Raw genomic sequence first — 26,645 nt, 5'->3', positions numbered from 1 at the left:
TGAGAATACAAGAAATTTAAAAAAAATAATAATAACAGAAGTTACAGTGACATAAAAATGAAGCTATAACTTATTAGATATTGTAACAATATATTACTAACAGGGCTATGGAGTTCGAGTCATGGAGTTGGGCAGATTTTGGGGTAAAAGGAGTCAGAGATGGAGTCGCTAAAAACGGGTCGGCTCTGACTCCAGCTTTTGTTGGACCGTTTGAATTTGAAATGAAATTAAACTGAATTGAAAATAATTAATGACAATCTGAGTTATTATTCATAAGTTAGTTAAGTTCATAATTGAATCACTGAATGTGAAATACAGTGCTTAGTCTTAAGTATTTACAAAGCAAAGATGGCTTGCCAAAGCTGAAGGTGTTAAATTAAATCCAACTTGCAGAATAATGATTGTCAGTCAGTGCTGCCCAAAGCTACTTGATTTTCAAAATTTGAGCTTATTTATACCGTAACTGACCTTAACTTAACTTATTTATACGTTAATTTTCATTCTGGTGGATGTTGACAGCAGAGTTGTGGAATCGGAATCATGGAGTCGGGCAGATTTTGGGGTAAAAGGAGTCGCTAAAAACAGGTCGACTCCGACTCCAGTTTTTCTGGGACCAGTTTTGTTGAATTTGAAATGAAATTAAACTGAATTGAAAAAAATTAATGACAATCTGAGTTATTATTTTTATTTATGAACTATATACATTAATAAATAGTTATTTTCTATTTTATTGACATATTAATAAATACATTTAAGGGAGAAGGATGGATGTGATATTTGCCATTAGTGATTAAACTGATTTATTTAGTTACAAATCTCACCGATAAATTTAGGTAAGCTGCAATAACAGAAAGAACTCTCAAAATTGATGCCATTCTTAGGAAGCGAGCAAGAAAAGGAGCAATTATTAACCAAGCAACATGATAAGGAAGTTCATATTTAATGATAAAGAGGTCATAAGAATTAAGAACTTTTTTAGAAGATGTAGATAACCCTAATGTTTCACTAACAGAAAAACTGTGGAATGACCTTGCAAAATTGGAAACTCTCCTTTCTACACCGTATATAGGCACAAAAAAGCTACAATCCGAAGAATTGACAGGAGGCGAGAATGGAAGAATGGGATGTTTGTTCTTTTTGAAATGAAGGGTTTATTGCAGAAGGAATCCTTTCCTCTGCAATAAATCTGTGGAAGAAAAGAAAAACTAGTTTGCTAGACAATGAGATCTTGCTTGGTTCAATATATGTACATCCGAAACACTGAATGTTCTTGGATGACAAACAAACTTGAAAGGCAAAGAAAGCCATCTATGAACTTTTATTAAGAATGAAATTATTCTCAGAACAATTGGAATTTGAATCAGAACAGTCAAACTGCAGACATTGCAACTGAGTCTCTATCATCCTCTTCCAGTGATGAATTAGATTTTGAGAAATATTTTTGGATAATATTGAAAAGGCTAAGGCAAAGCGAATGAAAATAAAGAACCAAGCCTTTAGATATAAAAATGAAAAATACAAACAAGATTTCTACATGGCCTTTGAGGAAACAGAGAAATATGATTGCGTATGCAAGACAGCTCTTTTAGAATTTCTATCCTGAAAAGTTAAAAGAAGTAGCCCTAACAGTAACAGCTCTTCCTCCTACTCAAGTTAGAAAGGAAAGACTCTTCTCAGCTCTGAAGTTTATTAAATATGATCTATGGCTCTCCAACAAAGAAGATCTTGCCGAAGCTATACTGTTTCTTAGAAATAACTAATGCCAGTTTTTCCATTTTATAATAAATGCTAATTATTATAAGTAATTTCCTATGCCATGAATGTTTTTTCTGTGGCATCTATTACTTCTTTTACATTAAAAAAATAAGCTGTAACCCATGTGTGTATGTTTACATACATATATATATGAGGGAGTCAGAGTTGGAGTCTTTAAAATTCCAGGAGCCGGAGTCAGAGTTGGTCATTTTCTCTACCGACTCCACAGCCCTGATTACTAAGTATGATTATTGGAATGAAAGTTTATTTTAATGAAATAATATTGTGATAGTCACCTGTAGTTTATACATGACTACTTTTCACTCGATATGTTTTTACTGTAAACGCATCCTTCGCAAATTAAATTACTCACATTTTAGTCTCTACATTTTAGTCTCTCGATTTTGGGACAATAAAATTACTATAAAAGGGAGGGGAAATATGTGATGAAATACAGTATATCTGATTATTTATCAGAATTGTGCATACCACAACAACTTGAACAATTTTTCCATCATGTCTGGAAGATTGCCCAAAATCCATTTCAATAGTTTCATCATCAGACAAGTGTAATTCAATGTCATCAGTATATTTCTTCCTCTCTGTATTTCTAGCTGACCGGCGTTTCTGAAATGAATAAAGTATACATTATTAATTCCTAAAATACTGCTCACTCTGAATAAGTCTTCTGGATTGATCACGATTAAAATGAATGTATTAATCAAAGATGTTATAAGTTATATGCTTATGCGAAAATTCAAAAATAACTTTTTCACAAAATGCAGTCCCAACAACTCTGTATTTAAAATAAATAAATAAATAAAACAACCTGAAAAGAAAATAATTGTGTCTGCTAATCTTTTGTATTGAATGGCTGTTTTAACATTTTTTAATATGACCTTGAATGCCGATAACATTTAATACAACAAACTATATGCAAATTACTGATAGAAATTATACTCAATTTATAGTTTGAAAAAAAATTTTTTTTTTTTTTAATTACTTACAGTAACACCATCATTTTCTGTTGGTGATGGAGGAGGAGTACGCTCAATATCAGAATTATCAGATACAGTAAGAGCTTTCTTTTTCTTTTTCTTACTAGTGAATTTTAGAGCTATCCTGTTTAAAACAAAAAATACATATACATATACATAAGGTTGTATATGTATAAGGTTGTACATATACATATCATCATCAGTTGCTACGTCATTTTATATTATACTATCAAAGCACATTTTATACATCAGAGCTACTTCATATTGTATTGCCAGCAAGATCAAAATCAGTAAAAATAAAATTTATTCATATAATGGCAATAAAACATTCACTTTACATTTAAAATTTTCATAAAATCCAAAATAATAATTTATTATGATAGAGGCCTACTGAGCATGCATGCATATATATATATTGTTGCATTTTATTTTTCTGACACCAGTTACGTTTTTTTTCTTCCTTTACGTTCGTACGGGGTTCGTATGGATTTGGAGTGAATAATGATGACACTATTTGATGAAATATCGAAACACACTTTATTTCGCCAATATTAATCAGAACAGCTACAAAACACTTTTACAGTCGTCGAAGATCTACCCTAAACACGCTAAACAATCAGCGACACAGCCATCAGGTTATCAGACTAAAAGGGTTCAGACAGCTTCACTAGAGTACAGCTCCCGTCTCTGCTCGGTCGTTCTCGGAACTCCACGTACTCTCGAGACTCTTCACACTACAACTCGCAATGCACTCGACGACACACAGAGCACAACTCCCAACTCTTTGGTTCAGTCATTCCTGGAGCTCAACACTCTCTCTCGATGATGCACTAACCACGATACACTAAGAGACTCTTTCGATGCACTCAATGACCCACTCGGCCCGGCTGTCAACTCAATCAACTCCACGCGGACTGACTAACTCGAGATCAACTATCTCGCACTCTCGACAAGGCACACACTAACTGACTGCGGGACAAGAAAGGTTTTATATAGCTTTCGGCTCGTGTTTGAGAACATTCTGGGTTAAGGTAAGTAACCAGTAAGTTTGTTCCAGAAGGTTCTCCATCTGTACACGGCATATCGCCAATTTTGTTGCCTAATGGGAGATTTTTTTGCCAAATGTGGCAACCCTGCCTTCGTTGCTATTTTATGGCAACCCTAAAACTGCTTTGTGGGGAAGCCATCTTACTGCGCCTGTACATTTCGTAACAATATTGTATATAATATATGCATATATATAAAACAAATATTCTTTACTCGTATAAAGCAAATATAAAATTTAATTAAGAAATTTTAACTGCAAAGAAATAAAAATTAAAAGGAAACTAAACTATTTAAACTAAGTTCCATTTGAAAAAAAATGAAAATGTGAAATCAAACAAGGTAATTAGCGCTAAAAGCTAGTAAGTACTACCAATTTGTTTCACAAGAAAAAAAGTAAAGTTACATTAAATTTAAATAATTCTCTTGCGCCACTGCTGCAAGATATATATATATATACAGTACAAAGTCCGAAATCCGGACTCATCGGGACTTTGGCGATTCCAGATTTGGGATTTTTTCCAGATAACAGATCATCAGTTTAAATCTAGTAAGATGGCATGTAGAAATTATAAAATTAAAAATATGAAATCGCGATTTATGAAATAATGAAGTATTTATGATCTAAAGAGTATCAAAATTTACAAAAAAAAAAAAAGCTTAATATTTATTTGTTTACCTTATTAAACATTTCTTTCAATGTAAGTTGTTTCAAGTTACTTCGTTTTTTGTGCTAATACTTTCTCTTTAATTCTGTAGACGGAGATAATCTTTTGTTTAGTTACATTGTTGAAGTCCTGTAACTGCTGTTTCGAGGATTGTGACTAACTTGTCAATCAAAATTTTCTCGTTTTCAGTAACTTCTCTGTCAGCTTCGTCATTATTGGTAGCGATATTTTCTGGATCTAGAACAATACTACAGATTTCTCCATTCATTCATTAATTGATTGATGATTGAGAAGCACTGTTATCACAATGAAAACTTCTTTTACATCATCTTCATTTATTACTGCTTCTCCACATTTCTTTACAAAATCCATTAAATGGAAAATTTCATTTGTGTTTTACAATATTAGAAAACCTTTAAAATTAGTGGCTGTCATCATCAAATTTAGCTATCCTTCACTATACGTATTTGGCTATGCATCATGAGCTTGGCGACTAACGACAAGTTGTTCTGTTAAATTTTAGCTTGCTTCGCGCACTGAGACAATTAAGCCTGAATTGTATCAGTTTAGTTATTTATTATACTTATGTCTATTTCTTGCACATGCTTAAGGCTTGAGTTCTGAATAATAAATTCCCACATATACTTAAGCTTTATTGAGGGCCAGCGCTAGATATCTTACCGCCTGATGCGGTCTCTGTGGGTCCTAAATTCTGCGACTCGGCACGGCCATAGGAGAACTGGCACTGGTTCTGGGTTTATGTGAATAACAAATCAGCTATTCTTAATTCAAATAGCCCTAAATGTAATCTTTGGGTCCATAAGTATCATCAATAAAATCTATTTTTAGCTCATGGAAAGAAATTTTTGGTAAATTTTTCCTCGTCAACATTTAACTGAAATCTGTAATCATTGCCACACTCCTTTATTATTCAAATGCTAACATAAAAAAAAATTGTTTAGGCATCGCTACATGAGTCATTACTCAAGTTTTCATCTTTTGATAAACATACGGTAATAAAAGGAAAAGTATACAAATAATGATTCGCCAGGTTGTTGTCAGATCAACAATGCATCTATGTGGAATGTTTCGGTTTGAGGATGTGTGCCAAGCAAATACGCAGCAATGGAGTCAAATTACTGCTCATACAAACTTAAGCTAAAATTATTGTTTCTTAAGTAACAAGGCATTTTATTTAGTGTTGAAGTGAAATTAAGAATCGGGACTCTCCAGATGTTTTATTATGCGTGGAAGGGGAAATTAAATGAGTATGCGTAAGCCTACGAGAAAACTTTTGTTGGTGGTTTTGAGGTCAGGATTTTAGATCATTCTCGATAATGGACATATGGATTTTGGACTTTGTACTGTATATAACATTTCCATGGCATGCTAAGCATCCTTTGAATTGACAAATGGAAAACATTGCATTGCGCATTATTTAATAACTACATTAATTTTAATAATAAGATCTTTCAGAAGGTGAGAGGTATTCCAATAGAAGTGAACAGTTCTACACAAATCTGTAATCGATTTTTTTGCTAATGAATATAAATTCCAAATTAATTCAGTTTTTAAAAATTTTTGGATTATTATATATTTTTTCATGTACTTAAATGGTTGCACTATTTTACTTAATGCTTTCTGAATTTGAATAATGTTGCAAATTAATTTGCAGTAATAATTAATCATTTTATTTGTTTGAATCGAATTTTCATAATTTAAAATTTTAATTAGCTTTATATGAACGAGATAATGATACTGTATTTGTTAAACTCAAATTTCATTCCTTGAAGCAATGGCATAAGAGAATTATTTAATTTTATTTAACTTTACTAATTACTTTATTATGAAACAATATTTATAGACACACATACGGATAGAAGGCGTTTACACGTTTTAGCACTTTAAACATTAATTAAACAGCCCCCAAAGTCATTCTAAAAATATGTAAACACCCCTATAGATTTTACAATCATATACATTTCATTCATGCATGTATAAAATAACACCACATATCAAACACAAAATAAATAAATTTTGAGCTGTATGGGGATTAAATATGAGGATAATGTATTATGATTAAAAATAGCAAACAGGAATTGGCATTCAAATGCAAAAATGTCATAAAACTGAAATGAACAAAAACAAATCAGAAGTTGTCGAGGATAAAGCAAAATGTGTTTTAAAGCTAACAGTTCACTACATAAATTATATCACTGAGTTATATATTATTATTACGCAGAATATGTGCCTGGTTCAGACAACCTTTCTTTTAGAGATGCTTTTAGATGTCAGTACATTATACACCATTTCACAACTATTCCAAGAAAGATGCAATAACAGAATATTAAAAGATGAATCAACAACTGTAACTGCTAATGAAACATGATTATTTTCTTTTTTAATTATTGAAGTATTTTATTTTATAATAGAAACAGTGATTCAAATTTCTTAACTGTTTCTTCAAATAAATGTGAACCCCCTCAATTAGAAAATTACACATCCCTAATTACTATGCATTTGTTTTCAGGAATGCCAGCAATCAGTATAATGAATACTAGCTTAAAACTGAAATTGCTAAACTAGACATGCCTACAATAATTAGTGGCAAATATGTAGTTTCTATGCACAGTATTACACTTGGGGGATTATTTTATCTTTAAACAATGTAATTATTCAACATAGAATACCTTTATTGGGCCACTTGTGTTACTCTAACAAAATATATATATACACACACGTTGGCATGCATGTAATTATATTTTTAAAAACAAAACTAAAAAAATAATAATAATAACTGTTCAAATATTTATAATATGCATCATTCAATCAGCTAATTTAAAATATTATTTTCTATTTCTATACACAGTCTTAACAAATGCAAATAAAGGAAACTAGGAAATGCTGTTCAAAAATAAAAAATTATATACTTGGGGAGTTTCTTTTTTGGAGTTGTCTTTTTTGGCTCTTTAGGTACACCATCTTTAGGTGTTTTTGATGATTTTGATTTAGCTGGCTTTTTATCCTTCACATCTTTTTCAACAGTTTCAATATTTTCTTTAGACTCATTTTCAACATTTGCATTTGGCACTGCATCACCTGCAGGCACAGATTCCCCTGGTTTATTTACATCACCTGTGGTTTCAATACTATTGTTATTTCCATCATTTGGAACAGCTTCACTAGGTGGTTCTTCTTTTGATTTCTTTGGTTGCTTCACAGGCTTTTTCCGGGGCTTTTTCGGTTTAGGTTCTTTTGGTTCTCCATCATTTTCTTTGGGTTTCCTTTTCCTTGCTCCTTTCTTTTGTTTAGATTCAGCAGCATCTCCAGTAGTCATTGGCATTTCACCACCAATAGGCAACTGAGCGCCTTCTGTTCCTTCCTAAAATGGAATAAAATATAAAATACATTCTCGCTGATTGAAATGCATTTTTTCTTAACAACTAAAAACAAATAGGGAAAAAAACCTACAGCACACTTTTCTCATGTTCCAAAATAAATTGTCATATATGCTTATACAATGTCCACACATTCTGTCCAAAAAATCTAAATGCAAATTAGCTATTACACGAGTCACTCAGTTCCTAAATTTCATAATCTGAACTTACTCCTCCATAGGAAGTTCAGGATAGCTCTTGAAGGAAGAGGAAAAAATAACAAATGAAAATACTAATAATTGAATGCTTTATACCGGCGTTTTGAAAACTTTTTTTTATTTTGCAATTTACACGCATAGTGACTCTGAAACATAAAGGAGAAAATAAATGGCATTTCTGATGTGATAATGAAATAATAGCAGATTACCATTTCACTATTAAACAATGAATAAATCATTATAAATAAGTATATTAATTACAAGTAAATACATATAATTATATGATTAAAAAAAGGTTAACACAGCCCAACAAAAACTCTAATGTAATCCACATTTTGGGACCCATTTTCTTTATTAACAAACTCTAAATTTTTATGTACATACCTACACAGCTCTGATTTATTTTATTTAAAATAGGCAAGGAAGCACATGCATTTAATAGTAGTTTTTTCAGATTACTTTTTAAACACATTACCTAAAACAAATTTACCATTTATATCATCACAAATGAGCACACAAGCACACACAAAGTGTATTTCTCATGCACCAACTGAAAAACAAAAAGGTTTATGCAGCGATTACAGATATCAACATTTTTTCAATGCATCCTTACTAAAAATCAATGTGCAGATATTACATAAGCAAACCTTATAGGTTTAATGTTCTCTGGAAACAATTTGCTAGCACTGCAGCCACTACGTAAAGAAACTAATAACGATAGTCAATGCTGCGATCTACTGATCCACAAGGGGAGGGGGAAAGAAATAAATATCTAATCACGTAATAGTTGCATAGTTCATAATCAACACAAATATGTTAGGATAAATGTGTAGCTTGTGATCGACAACTTGGCAACCCCATCTCTACATGATCTTAACCTTTTGTTGCATACAAATAATCTAGACGAAGTTAAACGCAAATGTTTGTATTTTTTCTACTTAAAATAGCAATAATAAAAAAATTAATTTTATTCAAATTTCGTTTTAAATAATTGCTACAGTTTGTTCACTACAGTGGACAGCATGCATATACGTACATTCATACAAATCCTTTTTCAACGATTTACAGTCATTGCATTTGAAATTATTTCCTGCCTTGTTTGCAGTGATCATTACCATCTTCTAAATGGTAAATATTGATTCTAAATGGTGAACCAGATTTTACATCGACTACTGCCAGTTGAACAAGGTCACAAAGAAAGAAGCTATCCTCTTCCTAGAACTGATGACATTCTGGACACTGTTTTTGGAAGCAAGTGGTTTTCTACACTTGATTCAAAGAGTGGATACTGGCAAGTAGAGATAAACCTTGATGACTAAGAAAGAAACAGCATTTACTACTGGACTAGGATTTAGGAGTTCAAGGTCATGTCATTTGGATTGTGCACTGCACTAGCAACATTCCAACACCTCACCGTCACCTTGGCAAAAAGGTTTTCTCGGCGAAGCCTTCCTGATGTATCTGGATGACATCATCACCATCAAGAAAAGATTTGAAGAGCATTTTGAAAACATTAAAAATGTGGTTCAGAAATTGAAAAGGGCCACTCTAAAGTCTTGCAAAATGTCAATTGTTCAGTGTGGACTGTTAAACTGTGAGCACGCATGTGTGCCGGTATCTCATACCCAGGGCCATATTCTTTGTTATTTATACCCAACCCCCTTTACTAGAAATGGACAAAGCCATTTATAGCCGAATTCAAGGTCATATTCTTGAAGCTGGAAAGTCCGCAAGGTGATTCTTGGAATAGTACCCTCGGGGTATGTGACATGCATATGCCTTCTCGCGTCCCTCAGATTTTCATCCTCACTCGCTTAGTCAGCATGGTGAGGCATCTGATTTATGATAAAGAAATAGAAAGACTGAAAAATACGTTAGAAACCATTCCAACGAAAGATTAATTGTTAAGCAAATAGGAATTATTACCTTGAATCGCAAATAGGAATTATTACCCTACAATAGGAATATTTACCTTGAATTAGACAGTAAACTAGAATATGAATCAAATGATGAAAATTATGTTGACAAAAATCTTCTGATGTGAAAGAAAAACACATTCCAAATGAATGTTAGGGCTAGTTTTAAAAACATTATCTTCAAAATTCCATGAAATACGAGTTATTCAAATGATGGATCAACACTGTTAGATTCTTTGGCTCTGCTCATCAACAAAGACATGATAGAAATGGTAGTTAAAAATATTTAAATTGCTTCTATTTAGGAGCGGTTTGTATGTCAGCACGATGCAGAGAAAACGAATGAATGTGAAATCAAAGCACTTTTGGAAATTCCGTACATACGTGGTGTTCATAAATCCTCTCACATCAATGTAAAAGATCTACAGGCAACAGAGGAACTGGAGTAGATATTTTCCACAAAACAATGCCCTGCAAGCAATTCCTTTTCCTACTAAAATGCCTTCAGTTTGAGATACCCGAGATTGTCCGAGTAGAAGAGATGTGGATAAATTGGGTTCCTAAGAAAGTTTTTCGAAGAATTCATTGAGAACTGTCTGAAAGCCTACACTGCAGGTGAATATGTGACAACTGATGAAAATTTAAAACCATTCAGGGGACAATGTGAATTTAACCAACACATGCCTGAAAAAACCTCTATGGTCCGTTACTATGGCCAAAGTGTATATTATATAAATAGTATACTAAGACCATGGTATTATGTGTATATACTAAATTTGCAAATTTATCTATTAATTTAGTATTTTATTAGTTCCATGTTATTTAATGAAATTATTACACTCATGTCCATAAATTAAGGATAATTCGGAGTCACGCGGAAATCAAACTCTAAAATAAATATATCACCTGTAAAATCACTACACACATCTTCAAGAATCATATGCAAATTTCAGGAAGTAACAAGATGACGCCGATGGTATGTCACAATGGCGAGAGTGTAAGAGAGTGATATACAGACAAAAGTCTTTAATCCGGACTCGTCGGGACTTCGGCGATTCCGGATTATCGATTTTTCCGGATTATAGATCATCAGTTTAAATCTGGTAAAATGGCATGCAGAAATTATAAAATTAAAAATATGAAACCGTAATTTATAAAATAATGAGCAATTATGATCTAACGGGTATCAAAATTTACAAAAAAAAAGCTTAATACAGTAAGACCCCGCTTAACGCTGTTTCGTTTAGCGCTGTTTCGGTTTAGCGCTCTTTTATTTCAACCCGGGGATTCCACGAAATCGCTCGCAGCATACGGGGATTCCCCGAAATATTATGCAGCGATAGGTTTCAAATACATATCCGAAAGAGTGTACTTGTATTTCTTGTTTGGTGCGGTATTGTACAGACATATTTTGAAGGGGTAAATGTGGAAGATGTCGAAGAAATAATTCAAGAAGCAGCGGCTAGTCTTTCTAATGATGAGCTCAAGGAATTAACTGAACAAGAAGAAAACAAAAATGTTGACAGCAGTGATTCAGAAGAAGAGCAAAAAGAACTTTCGATGGCGTTTGTAAAAAGGAGTTTGTCTACCATAACCGAAATAATGGATCAATTCATTGAAAATGATCCGTATTTTGACAGGAGCTCAAAAGTAAGGCGTGGTGTTAGAGATGCTCTATCCGTTTGTGAAGAACTTTTAAGAGAACAACGCAAAAGAAAAAGGCAAACAACATTAGATGCTTTTGTCACAAAAAGGCAGAACACTAAAAACGCAGAAGGCTAACTAAATATGACTGACTGAGAATTTTATTTGTTTTTTTTTAAGAATATTCGTTTTGTTATTTATATTTTGTTTTTATTTTTGCAAGAAATAATAATGTGGTATTAATTTGGGCTTTAAGAAATAAATGTTTGGTTTTATTTTTATTAAAAAAACATACTTTTTAAATTTAATACCTAACCAATTTCCTAACCATCTTCCCCTAACCCCAATATTTACATGTAAAGATAGCCTCGTTTAGTGCTGTTTCACATTACGCTCTACTTTGATGGAACGTATCACCCGCGTTAAGCGGGGTCTTACTGTATTTATTTATTTACTTTATTAAACATTTCTTCCCAACACGCGCATGCGTAAAGCATACATTATGCATAGCCGAAATTAGAAAATTGCAACCAGAAAACTATTTGATTTGTATTCGTGAAATTTATAATGACGAGGAATTTGATTTAAATCATATCAAAGACGGAGTACATTGAGATGAAATACTACATTTAGAAAGGAATTATAAGGCGAATAAAATAAAAACATCTGCCCTGAAGATAACGATAGTGCTGATGGATTAACTTCCAGTTCATTGCGCGCCGCGACGTTCCCCTCCCTCCCCCACGCGCAGAGCAGCGTGAAATTGATAAAAAGATTTCGGAATGGTTAGATAAACAAAGGATATGCCTTTATCCATTTTTTGCAGCAATTCCACTTTTTGTTTGATGGACATCGAAACATACTTTCGTTTTGTAGATCCTTTGGGAGCTCCAGCATCGGAAATTCTATTTGACATAATCGAAAGTTCAAGCTTACTTTTATTAAAATTGCTCTACCAGTCTGCAAAAAATAATAAGCCGGATCCAATTCATAGATTAAGGAACAACGAAATCATCAACATTAACTGAAATAGATAATTAGATAATTTTAGCTTATACCGTCCGTTATATATTAAACGTGCATGCGAAAACGTATTCTGCGCTTGCGCAGACGCATATGCGCAGTCATAAATGTCTTGCGCGCACGCGTAAAATGCCTATGAGCATGCGTCAACGTGGCGCATGCGCAGAAAGTTTTTAGTATTGAGGTCCGGATTATGGGTGTCCGAATTAACGACTTTTGACTGTATAAGGAATACAGGCAAAGAAGTAAAATTGTTCGCAGGCGCTTTATAAGCATTTCAGTGCAATAACCGAATAGTTATGACACAAAGGATGCATTTGGATGATTTTTTACGTGGTAGAATTGCAGCAGCAGTGCCAAACAGGCGATACGGACTTAAAAACTGTACAGAAAAGCGCCAATTGGCGAAACAGTAAACCCGTTTGGCAAACCTACAGGCTGACGGAGAGAGAAGATTTTTCCCCGGCAGTCAAGTGGAACTACTTCAACAAATGTGTGCGTCTCTGTTTTCGCCGAGATATGTAATCTTGTGTACTCGCATCTGTACTGTGCTCTGAATTTCTTAAGCCGTTATAATGTACCCGGCAACTGTTACTTTTCCTTATTAAATTTGATTATTAATTGTAACATGTCTACCTAACTAAGATTTCGGCTTTCCTAGTTAATGTTAGGGATATTTTCGTATGCACGTGTTACTCACACGTACATCATTGGTGACCCTGTCCCTCGCTCCTTCTGTTTCGATCCCTAATGACTATCTGTCTCAATCTTTGTTAAAAAACTAAAAATATGCCTTATTTTGATGCCAATGCTCTTCCTTATGACTGATAAAGGCTCTTCCCTATTTATTTCCTCCTCATTTTATCGTACGGATTACACGTGGTTTATCACACTTAAGGAGGATTTACAGGTATGTGGTCAAATTTTTTTAATTATCTGTGATTGGTCTTAATTATGTTTTTGTGATATGTTTTGCTCTAAAATTATAGTTTTAATTTAATTATTGATTGTTTAAAATTGATCTTTGGGTAATATTCGTGCTCACACTTTTATTGAGATATTATCAGATATCATTATTTTATTCTAAATTGATACTGTTTTGATAAGGTATAGTGCAAAACATTAAGTTTACGATTTACGATATATTTATAATTGGCAACCATGCCAGGATCGGAAGGCCAAACCAACGAGGAATCGAATATGGCGGTTCAGGAGCCACAAATCTCACACGTGGCAATTAAAATTCCCCCTTTATGGAAAAAAAATGTTAAACTTTGGTTTATTCAAGTTGAAAGTAACTTTGCTTTAGCGAAGATTAGTAGCGATAGTACAAAATACAACCACGTGGTTTCTTCGATAGACCCTGAAACTCTTTCCGCAGTATCAGATATTTTATTTAATCCCCCAGCGACGGCTAAATATGATGCCCTTAAAGCTAGGTTAATAGTAGAATTCTCAGATTCGGAAAGCGAGCAAATACGCAGACTTATTTCTGAATTGCATTTAGGGGACGACAAACCATCTCACTTATTGAGAAAAATGAAGGTGGAAACTGTATAACTGACGAATTTTTAAAATCATTATGGCTGCAAAGGTTACCTTCCGAGGTGCATGCCATTTTATCAATAAGTTCGGAATCCTTAGACAATTTAGCAAAAATGGCTGATAAGATAGCTGAAGTGCGCACGCCAACGAACAACAGCGTGTTCGCGGTCCAGGCAGCTTCGGCGAGTTCCCCCAGAAACCCTAACGATTCTGGTGCCCCCCTCGAGGAGCTTAAGGCCTTAAAGGAGTGAAATCTCTGCCCTAAGTAAACAAGTCGAGCGACTCTCCCGCCGAAAAACGAGGAATAATTTCCCCCGGGATCAACATAACAAAGCACGTAGTTTTTCGCGTGGGCATTCCCGAGAGCGTGTGAACAATTATTGTTATTTTCATTCGTGATTCGGTAATAATACACGAAAATGTCGAGCACCTTGTTCCTTTTCTCAGAACACTACGGCCCAGGAAAGCTAGCAGTAGCGGCTGTCGATCGAAATTCATCGGCAGTCGCGCATTCATGTCGTTTACATGTTTACGATAACAGATTAAATTTAAACTTTTTGATTGATTCGGGCTCGGATGTTTCATGTGTGACACCGACTTCTAAGTTTAAGAAAATGCATCCTGATTCGCTTCAATTATTTGCCGCGAATAATTCGAGAATTTCTACGTATGGAACAAAATTGTTAACTGTGAATTTAGGACTTAGACGAAACTTTTCTTGGAAGTTTTTAATCGCTGATGTACCAGTGCCTATAATAGGAGCCGACTTTTTAAGGCATTTTGATCTTTTAATCGATTTAAAACGAGGTAGGCTTATCGATAATACTACGAAATTAACTCGTATTGGTTCTCTTTCCGATTCTAAAAATTATTTTTCGGTAAAGTTAATATCTGGTGATTCACCATATCACAGAATCTTGAAAGACTTTCCGGAAGTACTGAAGTTAAAATCCGATTCGGGTAGAGTAAAGCATAGTACGGTTCATTACATCGAAACAAACGGTCCTCCTGTGCACAGTAAACCGCGTAGGTTAAGCCCTAAGAAGCATTAAAAAAAGAATTTCAATTTATGATAGATCAAGGTATTTGTAGACCATCAAAATCAGAATGGTCATCACCTCTTCATGTAGTTTCTAAAAGTTCGGGCGACATACGGCCAGTAGGAGACTACCGAAAACTAAACGCGTGCACCGAACCCGACAGATACCCTATCCCGCATTTACAAGACTTTAATAATACGCTTAGTGGAAAGACAATTTTTTCAAAAATTGATATCATTCGGGCATATCGTCATATACCAGTCCATCCAGATCATATACCGAAAACTGCACTTTGTACCCCATTTGGTCTTTTCGAATTTCCGTTTTTAAATTTCGGACTGTGCGGAGCAGCTCAAACCTTTCAAAGGTTTATGAACGAAATTCTTGGAGATCTAAAATTCGCCTACGTCTACTTAGATGATATTTTGATATTTAGTGATACGGAAGATGAGCATAAATCTCACCTACGTACTGTTTTTGAAAGATTAACTTCATATGGATTGACAATTAACGCTTCGAAATGTGTTTTCGGCATTCCGGAAATATCTTTTTTAGGCCATATAATCAATAAAGATGGTACCAAGCCTCTGACGAACAAAGTGGAACCGATACTTAACTACCCACTTCCTAAAACGGTAAAAGATTTGCAGAGATTTTTAGGATTTTTAAATTTTTACCGTCGATTTTTACCCAACGTAGCCCAGAATCAAATACATTTAACTTCGTATTTAAAAGGGGCTAAGAAAAATGATAAGACAATCCTGAATTTGTCTGAGGAAGCGCGGAGTGAATTTCAAAAGTGCAAACAGCTAATCGCTAATGCTGTTCTTTTGGCACACCCGAAGAAAGATGCCCAGTTGGTTTTACAGGTTGATGCGTCAGACTTCGCGATCGGTGGAACGCTATCACAAATAGTTGATAGAAATTTACAACCTCTCGCATTTTTCTCACGAAAGCTTTCGCAGGCGGAAAGGAACTATAGTGCGTATGATCGAGAGCTATTGGCAGCTTATGCTGCTATTAGGCATTTTAAGCATATGTTGGAAGCACGGAACTTTTCTTTAATCACCGATCACAAACCGCTCACGTATGCATTCCGACAGCGTTTGGATAAGTGTTCACCTCGTCAGGCTAGGCAGTTAGACTTTATCTCACAATTCACCACTGAAATTCGCCATATAAAAGGTTCGGAGAATATCACTGCCGACGTACTTTCGCGTATAGAAGCAATAAGCATGCCTAACCCTATCGACTATGAGGAAATCGCTAAAATGCAAGAAATCGACCCAGAATTACAAACATTGCTTAAAGAGTCAAAAGTTCTACATCTCAAAAAAGTTACCTTACCGAATTGTAGCTTACCGATATATTGCGATGTGTCAACAAGTAATGCCCGTCCTTACATTCCTCCGGCATTCCGTGAGAAAGTTTTTGCCACCTTGCACAATTTGTCTCACCCCGGCATTCGCGCATCAACAAAGTTAGTATGTTCACGGTTTGTTTGGTCTTCCATCCGCAAAGATTGCGCGAAATGGGCACGGCAGTGCATTCCGTGCCAGAAAGCAAAAGTAAGCAGGCATACTAGAACCCTGTTAATGAAGTTTCCAGACCAATCACAGAGGTTTGATCACGTCCACCTTGACCTTGTTGGTCCCCTACCTCCTTCTCAAAATAATTATTACTGTCTAACTATGATAGATAGATTTACTAGATGGCCCGAAGCAGTACCCATACCACACATAACAGCACGCACAGCAACACAGGCTTTCTATGACCACTGGATTACTCGATTTGGTTGTCCGACTGTTATTACTACCGACCAAGGGCGACAGTTTGAAAGCGGCTTATTTCGAGCCCTTTCCCAATTATTGGGAATCAAGAGGATCAGGACGTCTCCTTACCACCCACAAGCGAATGGACTGATCGAGGAATTCCACCGTCCTTTGAAAGCTGCCTTAAAAGCGCATGATACCAGTGACTGGGTGGCTGCCCTTCCAACACTGCTGATGGGTTTCCGCGCCGCTCTCAAAGAGGACATAGGAGCAACCACTTCTGAACTGGTGTATGGAAAGACTATCCGTCTCCCAGGAGAATTTTTCAATCCGACACCTCCGGATGCGTCCCCCAAACAGTTTGTGGAGGATTTAAAATCTCACTTTGCCAGTGTCCACCCGACCACGACTTCTAGCCACGGCCAGCGAACATGTTTCATTCATCCACGCCTTCACAAGTCTACATATGTGTTTGTTCGACACGACGGAGTTAGAAAACCACTTCAAACTCCTTATGATGGACCATTTAAGGTGCTAGAAAGACGAGATAAAACGTTTGATCTCGAAATAAAAGGGACTAAGCAAACGATCTCCATAGATAGACTGAAACCCGCTTTTGTAACCATGGACTCTTCTCAAGTTGCTTCCAAGAGTGTGAAAAAAACTTCGGACAATTGTATCACCCGTTCTGGACGATTAATCCGACCCCCGCATCGGTATGTCACATTTCGTTGACACTGCGGAGGGAGTATGCAGCGGCAGCGCCAAACAGGCGATACGGACTTAAAAACTGTACAGAAAAGCGCCAATTGGCGAAACAGTAAACCCGTTTGGCAAACCTACAGGCTGACGGAGAAAGATTTTTCCCCGGCAGTCAAGTGGAACTACTTCAACAAATGCGTGCGTCTCTGTTTTCGCCGAGATATGTAATCTTGTGTACTCGCATCTGTACTGTGCTCTGAATTTCTTAAGCCGTTATAATGTACCCGGCAACTGTTACTTTTCCTTATTAAATTTGATTATTAATTGTAACATATCTACCTAACTAAGATTTCGGCTTTCCTAGTTAATGTTAGGGATATTTTCGTATGCACGTTTTACTCACACGTACATCAGAATTATCGGCCGTCTGGAATGTGGGCGTACCCAACTGGAAGTACTAGACAAACTTGGAATTGCCCAGAGTGTCATCTCCAGGCTTTGGCAACGATTCCAAGATGATGGTAATGTGAGTAGTCGTTACAGCACAGGTCGCCCCAGAGTTACAACGCCGAATGAGGACTGGTATTTGGCAGTTACTGCCAAAAGGAACAGGCGGAGCACAGCCTCAGACCTGTCTCGACAGCTCTCTTCAGCCACTGGTACAACAATTTCAAGGCAGACCGTGTACAGATACTTAGGGAAGATTGGTCTATATGCTCGTATACCTGTCAGATGCGTTCCACTTACTGCAACTCACTGTCGCCTGTGGTTAGCCTGGAGTAGAGAGCATGCATTGTGGACACAGCAACAGCGGGCTTGTGTGATGTTTTCTGACGAGTCCAGGTTTAGCTTGCAGTCTGATTCTCCCCGGACTTTCATATGGAGAGCTCCAGGTACCCGTTACGATCAAGAAAACATCATTGAACGACACCGTTACGGTGGTGCAGGAGTGCTCGTTTCGGGTGGAATTATTCTGGGTTCCAGAACTGACCTGCATGTTCAAATTGGAACCATGACAAGCCAAATCTATCGGGACGTCATTCTGGAATAACATGTACGTTTGTTTCGGGGCGCCATGGGCGCACAATTTGTGTTTATGGATGACAACGCCCATCCTCACCGTGCAAACATCGTAAGCGAATACCTTCAATCGGAGGATATCACCCATATGGACTGGCCAGCGTTCTCACCAGACTTGAATCCAGTAGAGCACGTGTGGGACATGCTTGGTCGACGAGTTGCAGCCCATCAACCTCCTCCTACATGTCTACCGGAACTTTGAGCATTACTTTGAGTGGTGTAATATCCCCCAAGATCGATAATTTGATACTCAGCATGCCTAGGCGTTGTACGGACTGTATTGCATCGTCTAGAAGACATGCGATGTATTAACAATCATACCAACCATGTAATATTGGTTTTTTTGTAAAAAGGTTGTTTTTTTTGGGGGGGGGTAATTTGCTCCAGGGAGAAAAAATTACTAATTTTTTTAATAATATCAAACATATAGCATCTTTTTTTGCACTTTACCTTTTGTTTAATAAATAAGCTTTACAAACAAGCCAAATTTGTTTTGCTTCTAACTCTTCCTTTGCCTGATTTTGCATTATCCTTAATTTATGGACATGAGTGTATTTTAGTACTGCATTTACTCTTCATTTACTAATTTTCCATAGCTGTAAGTATGGCTTTCTGTCCATTGCCTGAGACATGCAGAGATGTCATAAATTTTGTATGCATGCAAATAATTTTAATGAAATTGTATGTAAAACTGTAGTATCTCTTATAATGTGACATGAAAGGCATCAGAATGCTAAGTATCATCAGAAAAATAGGGTTATAGAGGCTAAGTGCATATTGAGGTAAATGGTGAAAGAGCGACAAACTAACGATGGTTTTGGCAACTAAATTTTGTTGCCATTTTGTATTTTACAAAATGTTAATTATACAAATATTTTATTTTTTTATTTTTATCATCTTGTAAAATCTACCAAAGAATTGCAATTCCCTCATAATCATTTTTGCATGTTATTTAATATTTTTTTTAAGTAAGTATGTAACATTTAAAATTATTTTTGCTATTATGATAATAACTAAATGTATAAAATTGAAACCATGATTTTAAAATTAAATGCTCTTACCACCAAATGGTAAACATACATTAATGAAAGTGAGCATGATTAATTTTAATATTAATAGCAGGCTACAAAATAGTGCTATTCATGTATAACAAAACACTCTTTTCTTCTGGTATACATGCAGATGAATCTATTTACCAAGCAAAAATACACCAGATTTCATCATGAACCAATATACCACAAATTAAAAAATAAATAAATAAATAAATAAATCTTAAAATGTTTATTTGTTCAAAAAAAATTATCAGGAATATATGGAACTAAATATTACCGTAGAAGCATTTTCCAAAGGTCCCTCATGACTGCTGGGCACTGGTACTTCACCTGCATTTTTACTCTTTTTAGCCTTTTTTGGTTTTGGAGATTTCGGAGGTTTGGGTGATTTAGGGGGCTTTTTTGGCTTCGGCTCTTTAGGTGCACGTCTTTTCATTTTGGGTGGAGGTTCATCATTGAAAGTCATTTCATATGGATCTGGTGGCACATCTAATTTTTCAGGTAAGGATAAAGTAGGCATGCCTTCAGACACTGATGCAGAGTAATGATTAGGCATCATATTTTCTGCATCATGAGACCCCTACAATTCAGAGAAAACAAGAAACAATTTCACTAAAAGCACAGTAAGAAAATGAAACATTTTACTGCTATTAAATAACTAAATCAACATTTTTTTCAGAAAATCAGATAAAATGCACACAACCTAAAGACTATTTTCATATACAAAATTTTAAAATGTTTTTATAGATACAGATCTATTTTGTTTAATAAATGAGTCAGAAGTTTTAAGCTTAATTTTCGGTTATGAGCTTTGGAAATAGCTCTACCAGCTAAGGAGGAGAAACTCTATGGATAATATGTATTTCTTGTAATCGTTAGCATATTAAAAAAAAATTAAGAGATGAATATTTTCAAAAAAGTTTTAAACACATCAATGATATTTGCACCATCATTTTCTTGACACATATCACTTCACAAAAGGTCAGATATTGTTGTTATTAATTACATGACACCTTAATTTTCAAATGGGAATTTTCTTACAATAGTAACAACAATGCTGGTTTTTGATAAGTTATATAAATCATACAGGAATGATAAAAAATGCTAAAACTTATATGGAAGCACAAAATAATAAATGCTTAGGCTTTTATAAGTGACAAATTAAAAATGAGGTTAAATGGATTTCAATGTATGCTAGGATGCACATTTAAGTAAAAATATTTTCACACAGCCTAACTTGATAAATGTAAAAGAACTTCATGGAAATTGTCATCATTTATGAAAAGCTTCAGCTTAATTTTAGAACAAAAATTGAGAGAATAAACAAAATTATTAATTATTGAACATTATTTTTTTTTTTACTTTTCAGATCTAAAATTAAAAAAAAAAATTAAATAGATCTTTTTAAATGAAAACTTTCTTTGTTCAAATAATGTACACTAGATATCATAAATTAAGGGAAAATCACAAAAATAGCGATAACTCCCTCAAAAATAAGCCAAACCGTGTAAGATCTGAATATGTTGACAAGTAAGAGTAGCTAAGTAAAACTGTGATATGCAAATTACTGGCGCTGCTTTCGGAATATGTCACCTGCAAGGAGCGTAAAAGTCCATGTTTGAGAGAAAGCCCCCATATTTCACTGTGACAGTGACATCAGAAATCTGAGATAACCAATTCGTAACAATGACCTCCAGGCATCATTTGCCTGCAGAACTGCGATGGGGAGCCACTGGGAGACTAAAGGCAAGACAAAGTCAAACAGAAGTGGCCAGATGGCTAAATGTGAGTCCTTCTGTGGTTCATAGACTTTGAGGCAATTTCAAACCACAGATTCGGCACTCAGGAGGTTCAGCCAAGGAAGCCAACTCCTACGACGGGCACCGATGACCGATATTTGACATTATGTGCATGCAGGAATAGAACCGCTACTCCGACTCTTCTTAGATCCTCCCTTGCTGTAGCCAGCGGAAGGTTCGTGTCAACATCAACTGTGCGTAGAAGGCTTCACAAAGGTAGTCTGTATGCGAGCCGACCAGCCATTTGTGTGCTATTCACGTCACGCCATAGGAGGGACCGTTTTCAGTGGGCACGACAACATGTCCACTGGACGCCTGATCAATGGAGGGCGATTCTCTTTACGGATGAGTCCAGGTTTAGTTTAGAAAGCGATAGTAGGTGTTATTTGATATGGAGAAAACCTAGAACCCGTTATCATCCATCAAACATCCATGAAAGAGATTCATACGGAAGGGGCAGTATCTGTGTTTGGGGTGGCATCTCTTTGGGTGGACGCACAGACCTCCATGTCTTTCCAAGGGGAACCGTTAATGCTCAGATTTATAGAGATGACATCCTTGATGTTTATGTGCGCCCATATGCCGGGGCAATAGGTGATGCTTTTCTGTTACAGGATGACAACGCAAGACCACACAGGGCTTGCATCGTAGATGATCCTCTTCAACAGGAAACAATTATGCGCACGGAGTGGCCAGCTCGATCTCCGGACTTGAATCCTATCGAGCACGTTTGGGATGCTTTAGGGAGACGTCTAGCTGCTCTCAATCTGCCCTCTCAAACCCTTGTCACGCTTGCAACTGCTTTGCAAGAGCAATGGCTCTCACTTCCTAGGGAACTGATAGACCGCATAACTGAAAGTATCACACATCGCTGTATGTGCTGTATTGCTTCTAGAGGCGATCATATTCCATATTGAAGGTACTATTCTTATAGCAAACTGACACCTTCGATTTGTTCACTTTACACATGTGCTAATTTCTATACTACCATATTTGTCTGGTAATTTCTTTTTATGTTATTTGATACCTTACTATGTGTTGTATATTGTGGGTAAGTTTCATTAAATTCTACATGTAACATTTTTAGTAATCGTGATTTTTGTGATTTTTCCTTAATTTATGATAACCAGTGTATAACAAACCACACACAAATCATACATTCATTCTAATAATACCGGAATTAATGCAAATAAAGACTTATCTGTGAGGGTATTTAGACATTTATAATAGTATAAATTGCAAGCATTTCTTGCATATAAAATCTACATAATTTCAAATCATCTAAAATTTTTGAACAAAATAACTGGCACTATAAAAATTAGTTAACATGAAACTTTTATTTGTAAACGAGAAAATATGATTCTACTCCATTACTTAACATACAAAATGAAGAATTTAAATTGCTTTACCTGTTCAGTAACAGTCAAATTGTCAGATATTGCTGCATTAATATTATTAACACTTATGTTCTGCTGTGTGCTTGGCGTTGTAACATCTTGAGTTGCAGCAGGTTGCTGAGCTGGAGGATTATAATGCACTGTATGAGGCTGCATCACAGGCTGATGTACGTAAGAGGTTGTGTTCCCTGAGTTATATATAATTGGTCTAGGATAATGTGGCGACATTGAAGTAACATTATTACTTAATGCAGCTGCACTGGAAGTTGAATTATTTTGCTGTGTTTGTAAAAATCTTAACCTTTCTTGCAAAACTTTCATCTGAAAAATTAAAATAATGTTTTCAAAAAATGAAAGGGGTGTTTTAAAAATAATAATAATGTCACAAAATATACACATATAATGTACACTAAAACTATAAAATATTAGAACAATTATATGGCATTAAAGAATTTAATAAGAGCATAAAAAAGTTAATGAATATTACATAAAATCAAACTTCATTGCAAATATAAGATAGTTGCAATTAAATTTTAATTAATCAATGTCTTTTAAGCTTAACCAGAATGGCATCAAATTTTTTACTTATACTAAACAGACAGAAGAATTTCACACATTAAATAAAAAAAAAAAAAAAAAAAAAATTAAAAAAAAAAAGGTCAAGGAAGAAGGAAAAAGAAAAGGGAAAAAGGGAAGAAATAAACTTACAGAAGTAAAAAGAAATCCAAAGCCTACTTGAAAGTGGTAACACAGTGGTAAAAAGTAAATACAAGCTTTCCACTTTATTTTGCTGAAATGCTTATGGCTGAGGAAAATTATCCTATCACTGGCAATTAAGGAAGTCTTGTTATTTCAAAACTGATATTGTTCAAGCCTGTCTAATGCTTAAATGCAGCTGAAGAATTTGTTTTTCAGAGTGTTTTTTCTGTTACTTCATTTAAATTAGGCATTTTTGATATTCATATTTCTTTTCTCACTTGATCTAAATTCAGTGTAATACATGATTAAGGAGTTTCCTTTTAAATTCTAGTATTCTTTACTAAATTCAATGAGAATATTATTACTGTTTTACTGAGAATTACTCCATCAAATGAAGAATATTTGTTTTTAGCTTGTAAAATAACAGAAATTACACATAAATTAATATTTATATAGGGCAAACTCGGAGTAAAAATTTTATGAAGTAAAACACTGGAAAACTTTTATTATTTATGCAAACCACAATATATTTATTTCTGCTTTATAAGAGATTGTGGTTGATAAGAAAATGTGTTTCATTCACTTTTTTGAAATTCCATACTAGGCCTGCAACTTAATATTTACTTTTATTTAATTTATTTATTTTTACTATTTTAGCTTAGAATCAAATTATGATAATTTACATACTTTATATATACAAATGAAATTTGTGTACGTTGTATTTTATATATCCACACACATGTATATCTCTTACATACATACAAGTCAAAATATGTACATATGTGAGTCTGTAGAGTCCATCAGACAAGTAAGGATCACAACCATCAGATGAATAAAAATCTTCCGTCTTTGATCCATTTCCTCTTGAACCATCAGAGATACAAATTTAAAGCAATTGTATCTGACACAGGAGATTCTTTGGAAAAAAACTCAAAATTTCTGCACTTAAATTTTTGTTTTATAATCCTGTTGTCACAAAAGTAAGGGGGTTTCACCAATATCTGTGTTACATACAACTTTTAAGAAATCACTTACTGGACAAAATTATTGTTCTCGGAAAAGGTACTATTATAAATAGAGACACATACTCTGAACAGCCATTACATTATGACCACATTCCACCTATAAAAATAGGCTCGCCCAGGAACAAAACCACTGCAAGTGCACAGCTGAAGTTGAAGTATATAAAGGAACTATGCATTGTCTTTCTAAACATAGCTCGATTAGACCACATAATGGGAAAAGCAGCTGATTTATAAGACTTTAATAAAGGTCAAATCATGACGGCTCAGCGAGTATGAACATCAATAGCAGAAATGGCGCATTTAGTGGGGCCCTTCACGTGCAGTTGTTGTGAGCACATACCGAAAGTTTATGAAATGTGAATATTTGTTACATTGCTACGTATTGTTTGCCATGACCGAAGAGCTACAACATCCAAAATCACCACCAGCTACAACAATGATGATCCAGACAGTGTTTCTCACCATACTGGGCAGCATACATTGCTGCATATGGGCCTACACAGCCTGAGGCCGAAGAATGTCCCTGCATTGACAGCACGTCATCAGCAACTGAGTCTGCAGTGGGCAAAGAAGCATCGGAATCGAACATTAGAAAAATGGAAGAAAGTTATATAGTCCAATGAATAACGTTTTCTGGTCTATCACATTGATGGGTGTGTGCTAATATGACGATTTCCAAATAAAGCCCTGGCTCCCAGATGCACAGTTGGACGGAGACAAGCTGGTGGAGGGGGTATTATAGTGTGGGCAATGTTTTCGTGGAGCACATTAGAACCCATAATCGCCATAGAACAATACCTGACATCTGTGCACTACATGAACATCATTGCAGACCAGGTTCAACCATTTATGACAACAGTATTTCCGACGGGGGATGGTGTTTACCAACAGGATAATGCATCAATGTCATAAGGGTCGAAATGTCACGGAGAGGTTCGAGTAACATTCCAGTCACTTTCAAGCCATGTCTTGGCCTCCACATGCACCTAATGTTAATCCAACACAGCATTTATGGTCCCACCTGAAAAAGCAAATTCATGCTGCCACACTACCCCCCACCATGGGCGGGAACTGCAGGACTAATGATGTTGATGAGCGCATGATACCAGATACCTCAGACTACCTATCAGCACCTTATGGGGTAAATGCCATGGCGGATGCTGGCAGTTTTGAGGGCTAAATGTTATTAACACAGTAGTCATAATGTAATGGCCCTTCGGTGTATGAAATACTCAATAAAGATATTGAGGAAATTAAACTGTGTTACAGACTAAAAACTCAGTTCTTATCTATAAAAAGAAACAAATACTAGCACCAGCAAAAGTGTTATTTTCCTCCACAATACAAAAGCTATTAATGTTTTACTAGAACTGTTGAAGCAAGTAATTTATTATTATTATTATTATTATTATTATTATTATCGGGACAGAATTAAAAAATGTAGGTACTGTTCTGTTATTGGGACCAAATATATATACATGCATACATGAACACATACATACATGCATAAATACATATATTTCTGGATCCAATCCCCCTGATGGCAGAACACTACCGAAATGTATGTATGCATGCATATATGTGTTCATGTATACAAGTACATATATATGTATGTACTGTATGTATAGGCAACACACATATACACACATTTTTAATTTGGTCCCAATAACAGAAGAGTACCCTTTTTTTAATTATTGATGATTTGTTTGGCATTGTGAACAGTAATGTACCATTACCTCCCACCAATAAATGTTTAAAAGCTGCTTTCACCTTTAAAAGATTATCACCAAGATTAAAAAGAAAAATGCTATAAAGCAAAATTCTTTACTTCAGAATACATGGAAAGAGGACAATGCTGTTACAAAAAAACACCATCATATCAATAAATGTA

The 26,645-nt window shown here is 35.2% G+C and overlaps 1 protein-coding gene across 7 annotated transcripts in view; it reads right to left on the bottom strand.

Annotated features, from left to right (window-relative positions):
* Positions 1–26,645, bottom strand: part of LOC118190273 (uncharacterized) — a 182,344-nt gene that overhangs the window by 138,598 nt on the left and 17,101 nt on the right. For all 7 annotated transcript variants that reach the window (XM_085827602.1, XM_085827631.1, XM_085827618.1 and 4 more), the window contains exons 3-7: positions 23,043–23,351; positions 20,112–20,414; positions 7,396–7,847; positions 2,763–2,877; positions 2,245–2,382 (exon numbers count right to left, since the gene is read on the bottom strand). In XM_085827602.1, coding sequence (XP_085683728.1) covers positions 2,245–2,382; positions 2,763–2,877; positions 7,396–7,847; positions 20,112–20,414; positions 23,043–23,351 — 1,317 coding nt within the window. The remainder of the gene's footprint in view (positions 1–2,244; positions 2,383–2,762; positions 2,878–7,395; positions 7,848–20,111; positions 20,415–23,042; positions 23,352–26,645) is intronic.

This window comes from Stegodyphus dumicola, chromosome 1 (genome assembly GCF_044657685.1).
Source record: "Stegodyphus dumicola isolate Sdum_Otavi_A_Nest chromosome 1, ASM4465768v1".
In the NCBI taxonomy this organism is placed as follows: domain Eukaryota; kingdom Metazoa; phylum Arthropoda; class Arachnida; order Araneae; family Eresidae; genus Stegodyphus; species Stegodyphus dumicola.
Note: the sequence above shows the minus strand (reverse complement) of the source record. Positions and strands in the feature narration are given on the sequence as shown.